This window comes from Engystomops pustulosus, chromosome 2, assembly GCF_040894005.1.
Source record: "Engystomops pustulosus chromosome 2, aEngPut4.maternal, whole genome shotgun sequence".
NCBI lineage: Eukaryota > Metazoa > Chordata > Amphibia > Anura > Leptodactylidae > Engystomops > Engystomops pustulosus.
This window is the reverse complement of record NC_092412.1, coordinates 195,155,944-195,177,922: the sequence shown is the minus strand read 5'-3', so window position 1 is coordinate 195,177,922 and position 21,979 is coordinate 195,155,944. Positions and strand designations below refer to the sequence as shown.

At 44.2% G+C, this 21,979-nt stretch overlaps 1 protein-coding gene across 4 annotated transcripts in view; it reads right to left on the bottom strand.

The window, feature by feature from the left end:
- The window catches only part of LOC140119077 (uncharacterized), a 34,403-nt gene extending 13,964 nt beyond the window's left edge, over positions 1–20,439 (bottom strand). For 2 of the 4 annotated variants that reach the window (XM_072137717.1, XM_072137715.1), the window contains exons 1-2: positions 4,639–4,769; positions 1,337–1,417 (exon numbers count right to left, since the gene is read on the bottom strand). In XM_072137717.1, the coding sequence (XP_071993818.1) occupies positions 1,337–1,417; positions 4,639–4,734 (177 nt within the window). In that variant the 5' untranslated portion in view covers positions 4,735–4,769. Of the gene's footprint in view, positions 1–1,336; positions 1,418–4,638; positions 4,770–20,338 lie in introns of those variants that run through there. The other 2 variants (XM_072137716.1, XM_072137714.1) reach the window with 2 other exon arrangements.
- Positions 20,440–21,979: the final 1,540 nt, after the last annotated feature.

Below are 21,979 nucleotides of genomic sequence, written 5' to 3'. Positions count from 1 at the left end.
TTCAACTTGTTAAATTCCACAGGCAACGTGACTGCAGCATTCAAGTGTCCTTCTGGGGGTCTCTCCTCCAAGATCGCCCCTCCCACTCCCCTTCGGCTGTCTTTGGGGGGGGGGCGATCATGGCAGCCCTGAGGTCCAATCAGGACCAGGGCTCTCCACAGGCAGTAGCTGTGACGGGATCTTACAGTCACAGAGTCAGGTTATGCATGAGGAGAATTGCTGCTGGGGACATTATATTAATTGTGGGAGGCACTGCAGGGGACATTAAATTAATGTAGAGAGCACTGCTTGGGACACTGCATTGGGGGGCTCTGCTGGGGATATTTCATTAATGGGGAAGCACTGCTAGGGACATTCCATTAATGGGGGCTCTGCTGTGTTGTTTTTATTAATAAGGCAAGGCTGCGACTGGAAAATATTAATGGGGGGAGGGCTCTGTTATGGTCATTTCATTAATGGGTAGACGCTGCTGGGCATTTCAATAACACAGGATGGCTGCTGAGGACAATTAATGAGGGCTGGCGAATGCAGGCATCTAACTATTGAGGGGAGGCTGCTGCAGGAATTTTATTAATGAGGGAGGCTGCTGATGGCTATTTTATTAGTGAGGAGAGGCTACTTCACAATATATTGACTAGGGGAGACTGCATTTTATTAAAGAGTAGTGGTTGCAAACCCACCCCTAGGTTAATATTAAGGCTAAGTATTCCAAAAAATTTTTTTCAGTTTATACTTGCATATGTGTGGTGTGTACAGTGAAAAAAGCCACAGACAAGGGGGAATTATAGGTGTGTGAGGGATGCTATAGGAAATTCTGTCACATTTTTCTTAGGGGAATGGGGGGACTAGACTACAAGGACAGATTACAGAATTTGGGATTATTCAGTTTAGAAAAAAAGATGGCCGAGGGAGACCTCATTACAATACCTTAATATACAAGGATCTCACCAAAGATCTTTTTATACCTAGGCCTGTGACCAGGACAAGGGGGCATCCTCTAAGCCTAGAGGAGAGGCGATTCTACCATCGGCATGGACAATGGTTCGTTACTGTAAGAGCAGTGAGACTATGGAACTCTCTGCCGCAGGAGGTTGTTATGGTTGTTATGGAGGTTGTTATGTACATGTTCAAGAGAGGCCTGGGTGCCTTTCTGGAGAGCAGAAATATCAAGGGTTATGTGGATAATATATTTAATTCTTAAAGGTTGGACTTATATATACTATATTACTATGTACATACACAGCATATGGTGATAGAAGAGCCAGATACAGCCATTATAGCAGCACCCAGTTATACCCAGACCTTCACCTGCCCCGTATTATTGTATTAAAGTTACCTGTAAAGATGTACAGCTTATTTCCTCATCCAAAGCATGACTGCTCTCTCCATCTGTTTCACACTCCATTTGGAGGGCCAGCTTAGGGGAAAGAATTTGGCAGAAAGATTAGAATGACCATTACTAGCATATAACCGAGCAGATCTGGAATGTATTAACTAAAATGACTACATACATCAGGAGACTATTGTAGAACAGTCTACATGCCTTGTACACCATCTAGCAAATCCTCATTGCCAGTCACTTATTGTGCCCTCCTACAGCCCATCATGCAGTGAGAATAGCCCACTTACATTTTTATGGCATTCTCCACTTATCATGATAATACGGGAAAACTGGTTATGAGCATAAAGATGCCCGATTGGCTGCTCTACAATCCATTAGAAGAGTGAAGAAATCAGGCGATACCTTTTTGAGGCTAACTGAGTATATTTGACGGTGAGCTTTATTTCTTCACTCTTCTTCTGCTCTCCATGGCTAACACGGTACAAATCTACACTACTACAATCCATTAAGCAACATAGGATAGGCGGAGCTGGTGAACGGAGGACGCCATAGCTATAGTTCCAGTCTGCTCATCTCTACTTTTGATCCTTAGGCATCTATCACTATCTGCCTTATCAGCTCTGCTCATCTGTTATATGTTTGAGTTTTGCTAGATTATATGAAAAAATCTTAATAAACACATATGGAAAAAAATTCTGAATGTTGTCTATATTCTCTATGGCAATGGATCAGTGAAAAACACATTGCTCGTGCGTGTTTGTCAGAATGCAATGGGGCAGATTTACTTACCCGGTCCATTCGCGATCCAGCGGCACGTTCTCTGCGGTGGATTCGGGTCCGGCCGGGATTCACTAAGGTAGTTCCTCCGACGTCCACCGGGGCCCGCCGGAATGCACTGAAGTTTCCATCGCGTGCATGCCAGCGCCGATGCTCCACAATCCGCGTGCGGCAAAATCCCGGGGCAATACAGGGAAAATCGGTGCAAATCTGAAATATTTGGGTAACACATCAGGAAAACGCGAATCGGGCCCTTAGTAAATGACCCCCAATGTGTTTTGATTCAGATCTCTATAGGGCTGCAGGTTTCACTCACAAAGGACATCTGAGTTTTACTAGTGGTAGATGTGTCCTAATAAGTTCCAGAGGACCCATGCGTCTCAGGACTTCTTTTATTATAACTTTACACACGGCTATTGTGGCCATATAGAGTTATAAAAATTATGCTAATTCACCTGGGGCCTCAGAGTGCCTCGATAACTTATTCTCTCCCCCATTTCATGTAGCGCTGGGCTATCTGAGCAGAGGCAACTTATGCAGGAAGTTTGTACGATCCCCCAGGTTTGTGTCAGTATTTTTTGCCATGTAAAAACAATACCAAATTTTTCCAACTTTATGTAAGGCTTCAAACACACGAGCAATGTTTTTGTCCGTTTTTTTAAGCAGATGACATACTGACATAATTATTATTTCAATGGACACATACATACAGATTTTTTTTTTTCCATAGATCCGTGTGGATGAGGTAGAAAATTTAGAGCAGGTTCCATTCCTGCCCATGCTTGCAGCAGAGGCCTTTCCATAAAAGTCTATCAGAATATGAAAAATATGAATGCCACACGGATGTCATCTGTGTTCTGTCCATATAAAAAAAGTTTCAAAATTTTGTGACCTTTAAAGGTAACCTACCATCAAAATTTACTTATTTATAGATCCAGACACCATGACTGTGGAAATCTTCTTATATTTATAAATGGCCTCCTTCATTCTAAAATCAACTTTTAAAATTATGCTAATGAGCCTAACCCTAGGCCCACTGTGATCTAGCTTTACAGACTGTTACACTGTCTCACCCTTGGCACTCCAGTGAGCAGGAAGAGGGAGGGGGAAGTGCTAATGAAATGGGGGAGGATGAGACAATGTAAACAGATAACACATATAAGAAGATTACCATAGTCACAGTGCCATATCTATGAGTAAGTGACCTGGTTTATCATGATGGATATTGAGAACATATTTTCTTTAAAAAGGTTGGGACCAGCTAGTGACAACCTTTTGTAGGCCCACAGATGACATACAGAGGACACACAGACCATATACTGGTGACATAAATACCACAGATTCTTCATTTGTTTATGGAAGCAACACACATTTGCCTGAAGATTGCCTAACTTTGTAATTATTTGAAAAAAAGACTTATGTTATAATAATTCAATTACCGTACTAAGAAATATGCTAACAATATATACAGGGAAAATCCTAAACATCTCAGATAAGAGTGATTAAGTGTTAGCTATCCAATACATCACTAGTGACGCGGATCTGTATGTATGGGTAATGCTGGGAAGCACAGATCACATGCCACCAAGTCCAATTGAATTTATGATCTTTCTAACCAATCAAAAGAATACATTTTGTTCCCGAGGATGCTGCTGCGTATATCCAGCTTCCTGATCCTCATGCTAAGACTCTAAAGACAGCTACTCACGCTACAAGGAAAACTTCCCACAATGCGGGATATGGAAAAACCATATGGATAATCTTCAGCAATTTCCACAGCAGAAAACAGACAATGAATTCATTTCAATCAATGGATTATTTTTGCAGTGTGTCAATGGGGTGAGTATAAGTCTCATCCACTAATAATAATAATAATTCTTTATTTATATAGCGCACACAGATTATGCAGCGCTGCACAAAGCTTGCCAAATTGGCCCCTGTCCCCATGGGGCTCACAATCTAAACAACCTAACTGTATGTTTTTGGTGTGTGGGAGGAAACCAGAGGTCCCGGAAGAAACCCATGCAAACACGGAGAGAACATACAAACTCTTTGCAGATGCAGATCCCATGCTGCAAGGCAGAAGTGCTACCCACTCAGCCACTGTGCTGCCCCTAGTAGGATGCTTCGGTATTATACACGCCACGTGCGGGTGACCTGAGACCCTCTTACACACCGCGCTGATATGAGATTTGTGCAAATAACAAGTTTTATTATTTATTCTTGATGATTTTCTTGTTATGGACATTGTGTCAGTAATGTTATGGGATAAATGACATCATGTATGACATGCAGTTACACTGATCACAGGTAAGTGACTGGGAGATGTGACATGATGAGGTAGATGTGACTGACATGTGACCTGTCTGTAGCTGGGATCCTCCACATACTCAGGCCTAATGTAAACACATAGCAATACATGCAGGGGGCAGCAAGTCATGTCCTCCCCATATACAGCGGCCATAGCACAGAGCACAGCAGAGACGCCACCTGCCCCCTGATGAGCGTCTCCCTCCTACCTGACAGCCCCGCACACTGACACTGAGCAGCAAGATGACAGCTCCGCAGATGCTCCCGGTACTGGGCTCAAGGACCTTCCGTGATGTCACGGCCATGTGATCAATCACATGCGAGGATGGGAGGAGCCAGCGCGCACTCACTGCTACACTTGTAGTAATGTGTAGGGAGCGCTCCGGGTGGCGGAAGGCTATATGGCTGTGTGTGATGTTACCGACTTATGTACATACATGTATACATATAGTGCAAGGAGCAGAGCTGTGTACATACATATAGTGCATGGAGCAGAGCTGTGTACATACATATAGTACATGGAGCAGAGCTGTGTACATACATATAGACAGTGCATGGAGCAGAGCTGTGTACATATATATAGTGCATGGAGCAGAGCTGAATACATACATATAGTGCATGGAGCAGAGCTATGTACATACATATAGTGCAAGGAGCAGAGCTGTGTACATACATATAGTGCATGGAGCAGATCTGTGTACATACATATAGTACATGGAGCAGAGCTGTGTACATACTTATAGTGCATGGGGAAGGGCTGTGTACATACATATAGTGCCTGGAGCAGAGCTGTGTACATACATATAGTGCATGGAGCAGAGCTGTGTACATACATATAGTGCATGGGGAAGAGCTGTGTACATACATATAGTGCCTGGAGCAGAGCTGTGTACATACATATAGTGCCTGGAGCAGAGCTGTGTACATACATATAGTGCCTGGAGCAGAGCTGTGTACATACATATAGTGCATGGGGAAGAGCTGTGTACATACATATAGTGCATGGGGAAGAGCTGTGTACATACATATAGTGCCTGGAGCAGAGCTGTGTACATACATATAGTGCATGGAGCAGAGCTGTGTACATACATATAGTGCATGGGGAAGAGCTGTGTACATACATATAGTGCCTGGAGCAGAGCTGTGTACATACATATAGTGCCTGGAGCAGAGCGGTGTACATACATATAGTGCCTGGAGCAGAGCGGTGTACATACATATAGTGCATGGGGAAGAGCTGTGTACATACATATAGTACATGGAGCAGAGCTGTGTACATACATATAGTGCATGGGGAAGAGCTGTGTACATACATATAGTACATGGAGCAGAGCTGTGTACATACATATAGACAGTGCATGGAGCAGAGCTGTGTATATACATATAGTGCCTGGAGCAGAGCTGTATACATACTTATAGTGCCTAGAGCAGAGCTGTGTACATACGTATAGTGTATGGAGCAGAGTCGTGTACATACATATAGTGCATAGAGCAGAGCTGTATACATACATATAGTGCATGGAGCAGAGCTGTATACATACATATAGTGCACAGAGCAGAGCTGTATACATAGGTATATTGCCTGGAGCAGAGCTGTATACATGCATATAGTGCCTGGAGCAGAGCTGTATACATGCATATAGTGCCTGGAGCAGAGCTGTGTACACACATATAGTTCACTGAGCAGTATCTAATATATAAAGCTGTGTGTGTATGTATGTATGTATGTATGTGCAACATCCCCCACCGGGGCCTAGCCTTTTCTCGTTGCCTGGAGTCAGCCGGGGCCCGCAGTACCTGAGTGGCTGGCGGTTGCGGCCTAGGCACGCTATTGTCACGGTGCTTGTTATGGGGAACCGGAGGGCTGTCCTACAGCCTGGCAGGTCTCCAGCAGGGTGGTGTTGGCAAGAAATGATGAGGGAGAGGCTGCTATAGCGGATCTCCCTGGGGCAACCCTTTGGTGTCTAGAGTATGAGTCTCTGTGTAGTGGACAGGGTGCCTGTGATGAGGGCAACCGTAGTAGCAGGGACCAGACGGAGGCAGAGGTTGAACGAAAACAACTTACAGTTCTTTATTGGAACCGACAGGAACCGCAGCAACGTGCCTTTAAAGGAAACCTACCACTTCTGAAGGTAGGTATGAGATGCAAACACCGGGCACCAGCTCAGGGTGAGCTGGTGCCGGTGCTTAGTCTCGTTAGTGTTAAAACCGCGGTATCGCGGTTTTAACACTTTTTAAACTTTCTAGCAGAAACTGCTTCGGCGCTGCGCGCGACCGTGCGCGCGCAACGCCTGCGGCATTTCCAATGTAGGCGCGCGCACGATCGTGCGCACGCAGCGCCGAAGCAGTTTCTGCTAGAAAGTTTAAAAAGTGTTAAAACCGCGATACCGCGGTTTTAACACTAACGAGACTAAGCACCGGCACCAGCTCACCCTGAGCTGGTGCCCGGTGTTTGCATCTCATACCTACCTTCAGAAGTGGTAGGTTTCCTTTAACAGAATGGTGGAGTACTGAGATGCAGTTGGAGGAAGCCACAGGAGGTAGATCGCCAACCTGGATGCAGAGGGCAGGCTGGGAGGTAGCTGTGTCCTAATAGGAAGCTTCAGCTTGTCCTGGAGTGCTTCAGGTATCACCCTTAAAGGTAGGATGATACCCCTTTCCTCACTAACTCTTATCTATTAGCTCCACTCTTCAGAGGCAGGGGCTAGGCTCTTCCTGCTCTGGTATGGTATGCTGGCTGAATAGAGTCTGGACTGGGGTCACCCAGTCTGCTTCTTCTCATCTGAGCTAAGCTAAAACTAGTCTCTTCTAGTGTCCTAGAACTACTCTCTCGAACATTCCTGGCCAGGGGTTTTGTAACCCCCCAGGTCAGGTGGTGGCTGCTCCTCCAATTACATCTCAGCTTACATTGGACAGAATGTAATACAGGTGATTGGATGATAGATCTTACATCATACAAAACACTTAACTCCTGCCTTGCCAGGCAGGATCTACCATTGCAATGTCCCCTGTGTCCTATAAGGACTATATAGTGTGATGTAGTGACATGCTGTGGGACGTATTCGCAAGCACTCCTTCGCCTTGCATCGGCGAGGGTGTTGCATACCCCCGGGGCAATTGAAAGAGCCGCCCTCGGCTCGACTACAGACTGATTGGGGCGCAGAGGTAGATAGGGGCACTTCTGGGAAGTGCAGGCTACAGGATCTGTAGGGACAAACCGCCCATGGTCCTGGAGACAGGCACCTGGGTTGGTGTCGGACTAAGACAAGGACATGTAAATGCGAAGCATGACAGTTGGTTGCTAACGCCATTAAACCAAACTGTACAGTAGGAAAGGTGTGGTGTCATGTACTGTAATCCACTCCTTGCACCAAGGCCTGTATATTTGTTATGTAAACACTTCTTCCCTGGCGACAAATATATAGTGTGTGTATATATGCATTACATTGGCATATGTGACACAATAAGACATTGTACAATGTACAAGTACCTGCCGACTAACATTCTTACCCTTGTATGAGCGGCATCCAGGTGCTATCTCTGTTACACCCCCGGTCCCCTAAAGACCGGCAGTTTACGGACTACCCCCACGTGCAAACCTCGGTTTGAGGGATAAGGTAGTGGTCAGGGTTTTACATAGAGACGGTCCGACACAGTCACACTACAATCTGAAAAGCCTATCAAAGGTTAGTGCAAACTACTGGAATAAATTGACAGTGTGCAAACATTTTGTAAACTCACATTGGCTTATGAGCCCAATGGGTACATATCTTGAACGTTACAAACGTTACAGAGGTAGGCTACTCAAGGTAGCAGAAATAAATGTCTCTTTACCTGAAAAGGAAAAGGCATAAAAGTGCAGGCATAATGTCCATACCTAAAAGGAAGGCATTAAGTACAATATAAGAAGTCAATAGCAACTTTTCCTGGTAGTATCTGACAAAAATCTCACAGAAGGTCTTTCATGGCAAAGTCCATCTTCTGGGTACAGCCCCTGATGTGGGGAAAAGTGCAATAGAAGAAGCAAAGGGTCTCCTCTAGGTGTCGAGGGACAGAGTCCTTTGAAGGAATCTCTGCTGTGGCAGAGGAAGGGGTGCTATCATAGCACATGACAGTAGAAAATCTCTTGACTGAGATAAATAAGGGTGAGAGTCTCAGGACAGTTTCTGGCTCTGTAGGGATAATGGAAATAAATATACAATATGTACACAGTACCTGAAGAAGGCTTTCAGCCCATCAAGGGTTACTCAGTATCGCTGGGTTCAGCAGAGACAGGATCCAGCTCCAGCAGGGAATCCTGTGCATCCTCAGCGGGAGTAGGTTCCGGCTGGGGACACCCGGTGGCAGTAGCAGGTACTGCAGGTCCAGCAGCATCCTCCGGACATGCAGGGGGAGGAGCGCTGTCGCCCGGGATGTCGGCTGCTCCAGCCGGGGGCTCAACTGAGCCAGGGACCACGGAGGGGTCCAGCAATAAATAGACGGGAACCTGCGGCAGCGCCGCGGCTCCTTCCAGCTCCGGTTCTTCTGGGGCCGGGTCGTCACCCCATTGGTAACCGGCAAGTGGAGATGTGGGCCTCGTCGGAACCTCCGGACAAGGTTCACTAGCCGGGGTGTCTTCTCCCACGGAAGAGCCGCGGGACCTGACAATGCTCCAGGCAGGGGAGACGGTGGGGGTGGCGCCCTGGATCATGGCCCATGGATGGCAATGGGACCTGTACTCACGATCACCGTGGATGGAGCATTCACGTGGGTCACCGCCCGGGGACTCGCAGCCGAGGAAGAAGAGGTGTTCGGGGACTCCGGCCACTCGTCGTCCTCATACAGCTCATCGCACGATGGATAGCGGTCCTCGTCGGAGTCTGGGATCCGGATCACGCCAGCTGCCCACGGCCCTTGGGGTCCCTCCTGCAGGGAGAACTCAATGCACTCCCCAGGTCTCAAATTGTGAAGTCTTTCCGGCAGGTCAGGCCTCTTGACGGACCGGCGGGGGATAAATACTTCCCGTCCGGTATAGTCCTGTGTGGCGAAGCCATAGCCACGCTACCGGTCGAAGAACCGGACCATGCCGGTGGTGCGGTTCTGTTTCACCCAGGCTCCAGCTGTAGACCGGCCGGCCATGTACCGCTGGGCCTCCTTTTCTCGGCGTCGCTGTTCCGAGACAGCGTCTCGGAGTCGCCGGCGTACGGCCTCACCTCGGCCTCGAGGCTGCGGAGGTGCCGGTGCTGAGGTTCGTCGCTCCGGGGTAGGCTCGGATCCCGCAGGTTGTCGGGCAGGTGCAGGAACAGGAGCAGTCGGAGGATCAGGAACCATCACAGCGGGGCTAGCAGGCTGAACAGCAGGAATAGTAGGCCTCGGAGCAGGTGGCACGGCAGCAGTAGGCCCAGGCGCTGGCTCGACAGGAGTCAGGGCCTCCCCACGTGGCGCCTCCATGTGGGCCCGCGGCACCAGCATGGTAGCCGGGAGAGGCACTAGGAACCGCCCGGGTGGTACTTGGTACTCCGTCACCGTCTGGAAATACCTCCTGGTGATGAAGGCTCGGGTCAGTCCTCGATGCAGCCGGTGTCCAGCGAAGGGCCTCCGGACCAGTTGAGCAGAGACCACAACCATGGTCTCCAGAACCTCCAAGAACTCCGGTTGCTCCACGGAAGGGAATGGCGGAGGACCCCACATGGTGCTGACCTCACTGTTCAAGATCTGCACGAGTTCTGGCGTTTCGTTGAGGCGGGGCAGGAAGTCCGCTTCGTGCCAGAGGGAGGAGTCCAAGTCCTTCCCGCCAAGAGCTGTGGCGGGCTCTATTTTTTTCCTGCGCCACAGGAGGCGGGGTTCGCGCCCTTCGCGCGTGGGTGGAGCTTGGTGTGTCATCTGGGTTTCCCGCCAGTGAAGGTTTTGGCGGGCTGGAATTACTTGCTGCGCCACGGTTTCGTGAGGTAAAATGCTTCAGACGCAGTAGCGCCGGATGTAGCAGAGCTGACAAAGTTCTTTGCAGGGGTTAACCTCTTGAGTGCTGGAGCGGTGCTTGACAGCACGTGGCAGCAGTAATACAGTTCAATGCAGGAACACACAATCACTTGGGGCCTAAACCCGAATGGCAGCAGGGTTAGGCAGCAGAGTCTTTTTTTTAATAAAGGATAGTCTTTAATGCCGGAATAAGGCACAGAAGTATCAATCCTGTTCGTGACGCCACTTGCAACATCCCCCACCGGGGCCTAGCCTTTTCTCGTTGCCTGGAGTCAGCCGGGGCCCGCAGTACCTGAGTGGCTGGCGGTTGCGGCCTAGGCACGCTATTGTCACGGTGCTTGGTATGGGGAACCGGAGGGCTGTCCTACAGCCTGGCAGGTCTCCAGCAGGGTGGTGTTGGCAAGAAATGATGAGGGAGAGGCTGCTATAGCGGATCTCCCTGGGGCAACCCTTTGGTGTCTAGAGTATGAGTCTCTGTGTAGTGGACAGGGTGCCTGTGATGAGGGCAGCCGTAGTAGCAGGGACCAGACGGAGGCAGAGGTTGAACGAAAACAACTTACAGTTCTTTATTGGAACCGACAGGAACCGCAGCAACGTGCCTTTAACAGAATGGTGGAGTACTGAGATGCAGTTGGAGGAAGCCACAGGAGGTAGATCGCCAACCTGGATGCAGAGGGCAGGCTGGGAGGTAGCTGTGTCCTAATAGGAAGCTTCAGCTTGTCCTGGAGTGCTTCAGGTATCACCCTTAAAGGTAGGATGATACCCCTTTCCTCACTAACTCTTATCTATTAGCTCCACTCTTCAGAGGCAGGGGCTAGGCTCTTCCTGCTCTGGTATGGTATGCTGGCTGAATAGAGTCTGGACTGGGGTCACCCAGTCTGCTTCTTCTCATCTGAGCTAAGCTAAAACTAGTCTCTTCTAGTGTCCTGCAGACCCTCAGGTCTGACTAGAACTACTCTCTAGAACATTCCTGGCCAGGGGTTTTGTAACCCCCCAGGTCAGGTGGTGGCTGCTCCTCCAATTACATCTCAGCTTACATTGGACAGAATGTAATACAGGTGATTGGATGATAGATCTTACATCATACAAAACACTTAACTCCTGCCTTGCCAGGCAGGATCTACCACTGCAATGTCCCCTGTGTCCTATAAGGACTATATAGTGTGATGTAGTGACATGCTGTGGGACGTATTCGCAAGCACTCCTTCGCCTCGCATCGGCGAGAGTGTTGCATATGTCTGCTAAAAGAATCTGTACTGTCGCGTTTACAACCACCAAATCTTGCACAGCTGCTCTTTGTGACTAGGTTTTGAGACAAAATTTTTACCCACCATATACAGGAGCCATTGTCTGCTACTGCCAGTGGCTCATTGTAATGAATGAGCTGCAAAAATGCCATATATTGCAATACAGAAGTATTGCAGTATATGGTAGGAGCGATCTGACCATCTAGGGTTAATGTACCCTAGATGGTCTAAGAAATAGTGGAAAAAAAAAGTTTAAAAAATAAAAAAAATTAATAAAATATAAAAAATTAATATCACCCCCCTTTAATTCCAAAACAAGAGGATTATCCTCTCACAGACATCAATGTGTCCACCAGTATAGAAGACTCTATACCACAATTTTGTTTTATCAACCGCACCTATAGAAAATAGCACCAGGTGGCAGTAGAGTACTAAAAAATATATATTTTATTTAAACTTCAAAAAGACATTTCATTTGTAATACATAGATTTTTACTTTGTTAAAAACATGCCAAACAGTTATATAATGAAAAGTTTAGGTGGGTACAGAATACTCTTTTTTTTTAAAAAACATGAAAAAAGATTAAGAGACAAAGTGATGAAAAGTTTAAAAAGTTATGCACTTAGCAGGGGGGGAGGAGAGAAAGGGGTTCCTTCTGGTGTTTGTAAACTTAAATTTATTGCATCATTATATGCCCGGCCACAGTATCATTCCCTAGTTAGATTACTATTGCACTTGTACTTATTATCTAAATGCCGACTATGAAGTGAATCTTCATTACCTTCTTTTTGTGTAGGGATAAAAGGATGTGTGCCGGTCACCAGTGGAGACTTCCCTGCCCCTCAGTTACCTCGACGCGCGTTTCGCCAAACGGCTTCGTCAGGAGGAATATCACCCCCCTTTCCCTAGAACTGATATAAAACATAATTAACAGTAAAATTCACAGATACATTAGGTATCGCCGCGTCCCAAAATGCCCGATCTATTAAAATATAAAACCGGTTACGGCCAGCGGTGACCTCCGAGACGGGAAATGGCGCCCAAATGTCCGAAATGCAACTTTTACACCTTTTTACATCACATAAAAAATGGAATAAAAAATGATGAAATGTTGCACAGACCTCAAAATGGTAGCAATGCAAAGGTCGGTTCATTTCGCAAAAAAATGACACCTCACACAGCTGCGTGCGCCAAAGTATGAAAAAGTTATTAGCTTCAGAAGATGGCAAAAAATTTTTTTTCTTTTTTGTACACATTCGTTTAATTTTTGAAAATGTATTAAAACACAATAAAGCCTATATAAATTTGGTATCACCGCGATCGCACCGAACCAAAGAATAAAGGTGTTATTTTCAGTGCACAGTCAAAGTCGTAAAAACTGAGCCCACAAGAACGTGACGCACGTGTGTTTTTTTTTTCAATTTTTCCACATTTGGAATTTTTTTTCAGCTTCGCAGTACATGGCATGTTAAAATAAATAACATTACGGGAAAGTAAAATTTGTTACGCACAAAATAAGCCCTCACACAGGTCTGTACACGTAAAAATGAAAACGTTATGGATTTTTGAAGGTGGGGAGCGAGAAATGAGCGAAAAAACCCTGCGTCCTTAAGGGGTCAATATGAGCTCTGAGTTTTGACTGGTTACTATAGGCAATGAGCATAAGACAGCTTATATGTGAGGTAAGATGGAGAGAGAGACAGACAGAGAGAGTAAGTGAATCAGAGACAGGCAGAGGGAGTGAGTGAATCAGAGACAGTCAGGAAGAGTGAGTGAATCAGAGACAGTCAGGAAGAGTGAGTGAATCAGAGACAGTCAGGGAGAGTGAGTGAATCAGAGACAGTCAGGGAGAGTGAGTGAATCAGAGACAGTCAGGGAGAGTGAGTGAATCAGAGACAGTCAGGGAGAGTGAGTGAATCAGAGACAGTCAGGGAGAGTGAGTGAATCAGAGACAGTCAGGGAGAGTGAGTGAATCAGAGACAGTCAGGGAGAGTGAGTGAATCAGAGACAGTCAGGGAGAGTGAGTGAATCAGAGACAGTCAGGGAGAGTGAGTGAATTATAGACAGTCAGGGAGAGTGAGTGAATCAGAGACAGTAAGGAAGAGTGAGTGACAGACAGACAGATAGAGTGAGTGACAGACAGGGAGAGTGAGTGAAAGACAGAGAGACAGGCGCGGAGAGTGAGAGACCGGCATGGAGAGAATAAGAGACAGGAAGATTGAGTGAGAGACAGACAGGGAAAGTGTGTGACAGAGAGACAGGGAAAGTTAGTAAAAGACATGGAGAGCAAGTGAGAGACAGGCAGGGAAAGTGAGAGAGTGACAGAGTTGGGGAGAGTGAGTGACATAGAGACAATCATGGAGAGTATATATAAAATATATCCAGACTCTCAAAACATAAAATAAAACAGATGTGTCAAGGATCTGCCTTTTTGGTTGAAGGATATTTGGAATGTTACGCTTCACTTTTCTTCCTATTATTAAAATAGACGACAACAAATTATATACAAAACAGAGGAAAAGGAGATTCTCTTGGTTCTTGTGTGTGACGTGTCTTCTGAACATGCAAACTGCTGATCTGTGTGTGAGATATGCATGAAGCAGTCTTCTGGACATAGTAGATAACTGCAAGCTACATGGGGCACATTCCATACTATGCATTTGGCTGGTTTGATTCACTGTGTAACAGCACAGTGATACCAAGTATTGTTGTAAAAGGGGGCAAACTTAGCACAAAAGAGAAATTACAAGAGGGGTCGGATTCACAAATTAGCTTTTTTATATTGTAGATTTTTTTACATCTACAATTTTTACGTTATCTAGTCAATAGGTAAAAAAAAAGTAAGGATGGTGGTTAAGTAGAAATTAGATAACTATTTGAAGTGAATGGGAAAGGTAGATTATGGAAAATGTATGGGATCTTAAAAGGGAAGTTAGAAAAAAAAAATCAATACAGCTATAGTTATATAGTATAATATACTAATTCCCTACATATTATAGGGAATACTGGGACACAATTGTTAAGAGAAGTACTGTATGCTTAAACTTACATACATTTGTGATTTTCAATTTTATACATCCACATGCACTATTATGATGTTTTCTATAAGATGGCTTCTTCGTTACTTCACAAATAGCCCCACGATGTCATTGTTGAGAATTGTTTTTCTAAAATATTGTGTAGCAGTTGGAAGAATTAAAGTGACACTGTAACTATACAGACCTCCCATCTTCTAAGCAATGTGAGAAATATCGTCATAGTTTAATCATTACAGTCTATATAGAATTTTTGTTTGTATTTGTGAAGAAAATGACCTTGCAGTGATGATAGTAAGTGATCTATTTTGGTACCAAGAGTTGAAAAGATGAGAAACTAATCTTTTAATTTCTTTTAAAGGAAACCTACCACTTGAATGTGGTAGGTTTATCAGAGTGAGCTGGTGCCAAAGCATATTTTTGTTAGGGGAACAAAGCCCCTATCGCAGAATTATAAGTTATCCGGCACACGCGCGCCTGCGCAACTTAGCACGGGGCAACAGGCCGTGCTAAGTTGCGCAGGCGTGCGTGTGCCGGAGAGCTCGGTGACGTCACCGGCTCTCCAGCACTTTAGAATCCAGCGTGCCCAAGTGCGGTGCGCCGAGTTATAAGTTAATATAACTTATAATTCTGCGATAGGGGCTTTGTTCCCCTAACAAAAATATGCTCTGGCACCAGCTCACCCTGAGCTGGTGCCATGTATATGTGTATAAACCTACCACTTTTAAGTGGTAGGTTTCCTTTAAGTCATTCTGACAGTCAGAGGGCATGTATGATTGGTGGTGGAGCGTTAACTCCTTGCTGCTGATGCCCTTTTTCCATTTTGCATTCCCATGTTTTTTTCTGTATACAGAGTTGTATGAGGGTTTGTGTTTTGAGTAAAGGTATATAGAAACGCAATTTAAGTTCATATGAAAGAGGAGATTCTAGGTGCCACAGTTATAGCCCTCTGAAGAGAGGACACAGGGAAAGGGTTAAAAACCTAATAAAGCCTATATAAATGTAGTATTCCTTGATGCAGAAAAAAATATTCATTTTTGTTTATACGCCTATGAGCATTTTGGTGCTACATGGGTATGACCTCAATGACCAGTGGCCCTTGTTAAGTTTTACGTTCCAGAAACTACCAATTGAAATGGGAAACCTAGGATCACCAAACTTTGTGGTCACGCTCATTGTTCACTGATCTGCACATTTGCTTCTAAACAAAAAAATTTGTTTATATTCAGGCCATGAATTTTCTCATGGAAATAGCGAACGTGTTCATGACATACTACGCAGATCTTAATAAAGATAGCTTAACCCACACGCCAATGTTGGAACACACCCAACACTTCCTTGACAAACTTTCTCTCCCCAATATATCCCCAGAAGACTTAGCTGAAATCAACATCCCTATAACACAGAAAGAAATCCTTAAAATCATCAAGAACATGAAGGCTAATAAAGTCCCTGGCCCCGATGGGATCCCAAGAACATATTAAAAAAATATTCCCACATTCATACCCTGTACCAGCAAAAAATATATGATAAAGCAGCCCAGACAGGAATATTCCCACAAACAATGCTTTCAACTCTTATAGTAGCTCTGCCCAAACAGGGGAAGGTGGCCGACAGACCAAACAGTTTCCTTACTGAATAAGGACGTAAAACTATACACAAAAATACTAGCAAACAAATTAAAAGTAATAATACGCGCGATGGACCAATCAGGTTTTATCCCTGGAAAGCAAACATCAGATAACACAAACATATTGATTCATTTTCTTCAAACCTGTGAAATCAACCATACCCCTACTAACTTCCTTAAAATAGATGCCGAAAAGACGTTTGACAGGGTGAGATACAGTCGAGAATGACATATCCTAATGGCCATTAAATTTCTTTACTCTTGCCCATCAGCTAAAGTATTCATTAATGGTACGCTGTCCCAACCGTTCACCTTGTTGAATGGCACTAGGCAGGGATACCCCCTGCCCCCGATAATTTTTGTTATCTCAATAGAGCCCCTAGCTGAAGCCATTAGAAAAAAAACAGAACATTACAGGTGTCAAGGTGGGCACAAAATAGCGCTTTTTGCCGACGACATTATACTATCAATTACAAACCCGGAAACCTCACTTAGCCACACATTTGACATTTTAACCCCTAGGCGCACCAGGACGTTATAGTACGTCCCCGGGGCTAGATGCTTAGCGCACGGGGACGTTCTATAACGTCCTGCTTCTGGCACCGGCTCACGAACGGAGCCGGTACCAGAAGCATCGGCTGTCAGCTGTCTAGTACAGCTGACAGCCTGCGCTAACACCCGCGATCGGAGCCGGCTCCGATCGCGGGTGTTAACCCCTTACACGCCGCGGTCAAACATGACCGCGGCGTGTAAGGGTGTTTGCGCTGTGGATCGGATCCCCCGTGCCGCTTACCGGGGGATCCGATCCACTTCTGGGCAGCTCCGAGGACTGGCATGTGCCCCGGAGCTGCCCGGTTTCCATGGCAGTCAGACCCCTTCCGGGTCTGACTGTAAACTGTCTGAGCATGCGCAAGCTTGCTCAGACAGTTTACACTGCTCTACAATAAAATAGTATTGCAGAGCAGTGTATTGGACTTAAACCAGTGATCAGAGCATCACTGGTTTAAGTTCAAGTATGTATAAGTAAAAATATGCAAAAACACTTAACACTACACATTATAATAAATAAAAAATAAATACATAAAAATATAAGCCCCTAAAATGTCACTTTCCCATAAAAACACTTAATAAAGTATAAAAAACACAAAAACACAAAAAACCCCGCATATTTGGTATTGCCGCGTCCGTAACAATCTGTATAATAAAACAGAATCGTTACTGGACCCGCACGGTACACGCCGTAGAAAAAAAAACGCAAAAACGTTCCGGAAAAAGAAAATTTTTAATTAATACCCTATAAAAAAATGCTCTAAAAAGTAATTTAAAAAATGTTATGCACTCCAAAATAAGCCCACTAAAAAGAACAACTCTTCTCGCAAAAAATAAGCCCCTAACTAGATTTGTCAGCCGAAAAATAAAAAAGTTATGCATATGAAAAGATGATGATGCTAAAATGAACAAGATTTTCTCCAAATTGGTTTTTATTCAGTACAATTGAATAAAATACACAAAACCCCCACATATTTGGTATCCCTGAGTCCGTAACAATCTGCATAATAAAACAGAATCGTTATTAGATCCGCAAAGTTAACCCCGTAAAAAACAAAACAAAAAAAAGCTCCAGAAAAAAGATCATTTTCAATTAATACCCTATAAAAATGCTCTAAAAAGGGATTTAAAAAATGTTATGCACTCTAAAATAAGACCACTAAAAAGAACAATCCTTCTCGCAAAAAATAAGCCCTTAAACAGATTTGTGAGGCGAAAAATAAAAAAGTTATGCATATGAAAGACGGTGATGCTAAAAGTAACAACATTTTTGCCAAATTACTTTTTATGCACTAAAAATGGGAAAAACATAAAAAATCTATATAAATGAGGTCTTTTTGTAATCGTGGCGACCCATAGAATAAAAATAATATACTATTTTTATGGTATGGTAAACAGCCAAAAAAAAAAACCCATAAAAATCTTCCTGAAAAGTGATGATTTTCATTTCCTCCACCAACAAAGAGTTAATAAAATCTCACCAATTAGCCTATAGATTCCCCCAAATTACGTACCAGAAAAGTGCATCTCATGTGGCAAAAGAAAAAAGCCCCTATAGGTCCACATTAAAAAAATTATTTAGGCCTCTCAGTGTCAATTAGAAGTTGAGCAGGTCCATCTAAATACAGGTTTTGGTGATTTTACAAAAAATTTGAAAAATGATACCTAAATTCTGAGCCTCATAACATTCTAGTAAAATATGTGGAATCTTAAAAAACCATGCCAACATAAAGCAGACATTTGGAAAATGTAAGTTATGAATGTATTTGGGTGCTATGACTATCTGCATCAAAAGTAGAGAATTTAGAACGTTGAAAATAAAGAATTTTTCCAAATTTTTGCCAAATTTAGTTTTTTTTCATAACTAAACACAAAAGATATCATCCAAATTTTTAAACTAATTTGAAGAACAATGTGTCACGAGAAAACAATCTCAAAATCCCCTGGATATCTCATAGCGTTCCAAAACTATAACCACTTATAGTGACACAGGTCAGATTTGAAGAATGGGGCCGCGTCCTTAAGGCCAAAATAGGCTGTGTCCCCTAGGGGTTAAGTGAGTTTGGGGAACTCTCTTATTATAAGGTAAACAAAAACAAATCCCAAATTCTCTCCGTTAACATAAAATCAACAACTTTACAGAACTTAAAAAAGCAATATCCCGTGGACTGGCAAAAGGAACATATAACATACCTTGGTATTATGTTAGCATACCCGACCAGTGACTTATTCAAACACAATTATAACCCTCTGATGAATAAAATAGATAAGGAACTAGCAGAATACTCAAAGAGAATCCTTTCTTGGTGTGGAAGTTTTGCGCTATACAAGATGATGATCCTTTCCATGTACCGTATATTCCGGCGTATAAGACGACCTGGTGTATAAGACGACCCCCCTACTTTCCTGTTTAAAATATAGAGTTTAAGATATATTCGCCGTATAAGACTACCCCTTTTTCCAACGCATACAAAACACCGGTAAAAATTTTAAAAAAAAACAGATTTGAATTTAACATGGTCCTTTTTTTAATTTAAATTCTTATGACATGCAGGTATATAGCAGGAAAACTGTCGCTCATAAACATAAGGCATACAACAACAACATTATCATCGGTATGCATAAAAACATTGAACACCTCCTCACCAGTAGCCATAATTAATGTCCCCCCTCACCAGTATCCATAATTAATGTCCCCACCCCCAGCAGTAGCTATAATCAATGTCCCCACCCCCAGCAGTAGCTATAATCAATGTCCCCACCCCCAGCAGTAGCCGTGATTAATGTCCCCCCTAGCAGTAGCCATAATCAATGTCCCCCCCACCAGTAGCCGTGATTAATGTCCCCCATAGGTAATATCCCCCCCCCCCAAATAGCCATTTCCTAACTTTCACCTATGCCTCCCCCCCCCCAAATAGAACAAGGGCCCCATAGATTTAAGCAAAATGAAAAATAAAACTTACCTAGTTATTCCGCTCCTCTTCGCGCCCTCTCTCTCTTCTAAAGATCGGCACAGGCGACGGCTCATTAAGCCTGTGCCGGCGTCAATGGATGAGGTGGGTGGGAAGGTGGGTGGGATGGGGGCGGATCGGGGGCCGTTCAAATTTTAAATTGTGACAGCTCCGGGCCCTCCTGATCCGGACCAGATGCAGAGCAGTCCGTGCGCTGTAAGGGAAAGGCCCGCGGCTGTCACAATTCAAAACATCTGCCCGCTGTGCTGCGCCGAGTTATCAGCGCAGCACAGGGGTCAGGTGCGGGCCTCGGTACCGCGATCGGTACGCCACAGTTTGAGGCTGCCGGCAGCTTTGCCGGCAGCCAAGGCTGTGAAAACACCCGCGATCGGTGCTAGCTCACGGGCTGAGCCCTCTCCATGCAGCGCGACCCGACCGCCGCCGTATAAGACGATTACCGGCGTATAAGACGACCCCAGAGAAGACAGAAGATTTTTCTGTCTTCAAAAGTCGTCTTATACGCCGGAATATACGGTACCTGTACCTCTTCAGAACTCTTCCTATCCCAATCTCAGAAGCCTACTTCAGGAAAGCAAGGTCACAAGCTAGAAAGTTCATCTGGAAAGACAGCAAACCCAGGGTTGCCCTCTGTATGCGAGGAAGGCCCAAAACAAATGGGAGTGTTAACCTTTTAATTGCTGCTGGCTTTGAGCAGAATTACTTTTCTTTTGTTTCAGACTTTTCTTGCTTTACATTTACATACAACCTCAAAATGGATTCCCATGTTTAACAAGAGTGATAGACACTTTATTTAGAGCTCGAGCCTTCATTTTAGGGTCTTTCTTTGTCTTATTATTTCACATTAAAGGTTGATTGTTAAACAACTTTAGCCCAGGGGGCTCAAATAAATTCAGGCATATTCTTGCTCCCCCTGGTCCTTTTCATGAAGACCCTTAAGGGAGGACAGCAAGACTGAAACAAACAAATGCAAACTTGCATTTCCTTAATGTGTGCTTCTTGTTGGATGGTTTTTTAAGATTCCACATATTTTACTAGAATGTTATGAGGCTCAGAATTTGGGTGCATTTTTCACATTTTTGGGAAAATCACCAAAACTAATATTTAGATGGACCTGCTCAACTTTTAATTGACTGTGAGAGGCCTAAATAATAGCTAGAATTGTTAATGACCCCATTATGGAAACCACACCCCTCAACGTACGAGAAACCACTTTTAAGAAGTTTGTTAACCCTTTAGGTGTTTTATAGGGATTAAAACAAAATGGAGATGTGGTCTACAAATTGTAATATTTTTTGACAATACATTCATTTTGGGTGGAAAATTAAACATTTGTAATGGATAAAATGAAAAAAGGCTCCCCAAAGTTTGATACCCAATTTCTCCCGAGTGAGCCGTTGCCAGAAGTAGGACATTATAGTGCGTCCTGGTGCGCTAAGTATCTAGCCACCGGAACGCACTATAACGTCCAGGTACGCCTAGGGGTTAAGTAACAATTTGTGTACTGTATACCCAGCTGTAATCATAGCATTGTTCATTTGTAACAAGTGTAAGAGGGCCCATCAGGCTTAATTGCATGTTTTACTATGGTGTGAAAAACTTTCATAAAATCACCTGTGTTATCAGTGGGTGTCTGCTGCAATACACAGCAAACACCCAGCTTGTAAGAACTTGTAGAGCCCCTGAGCCCTATCCATACACCCGCAGCTGTCACACGTTGGTAAGGGGTTAATGTTTCCAACAAGATTGGATCTAGTATATGGAGCATATGTAAAAAAAAGACAGACCAAAAAGTCAGTCAAATATACTTAAATATATTTATAACATTACTATGGAAATAATCATCCTTCTTGTTCTTTTACAATTTTTCTGCACTTTCCTTTCAGCGCAGACCCTTTTCTGCGTACACATTTTCTCTTATTTCCATATACTACATTTCCTGCTGGTTTCGCTTCTTCTTCCTCTTCATCATCATCATCATCTCGTTTATCTTGCTCCTTATATTCCTCTAACTCATTCTTTCGTTTTTCTTTGCTTTTCCTGTTAGGCAATGTTAATGTTATCACAGTTTATGCCAATTGTTCTTTCATGCTCAATAAATAAAACCATACATTGTTACTGAATTAATTCATATTCTTCTGGTGCTGGTTTAAAATATATA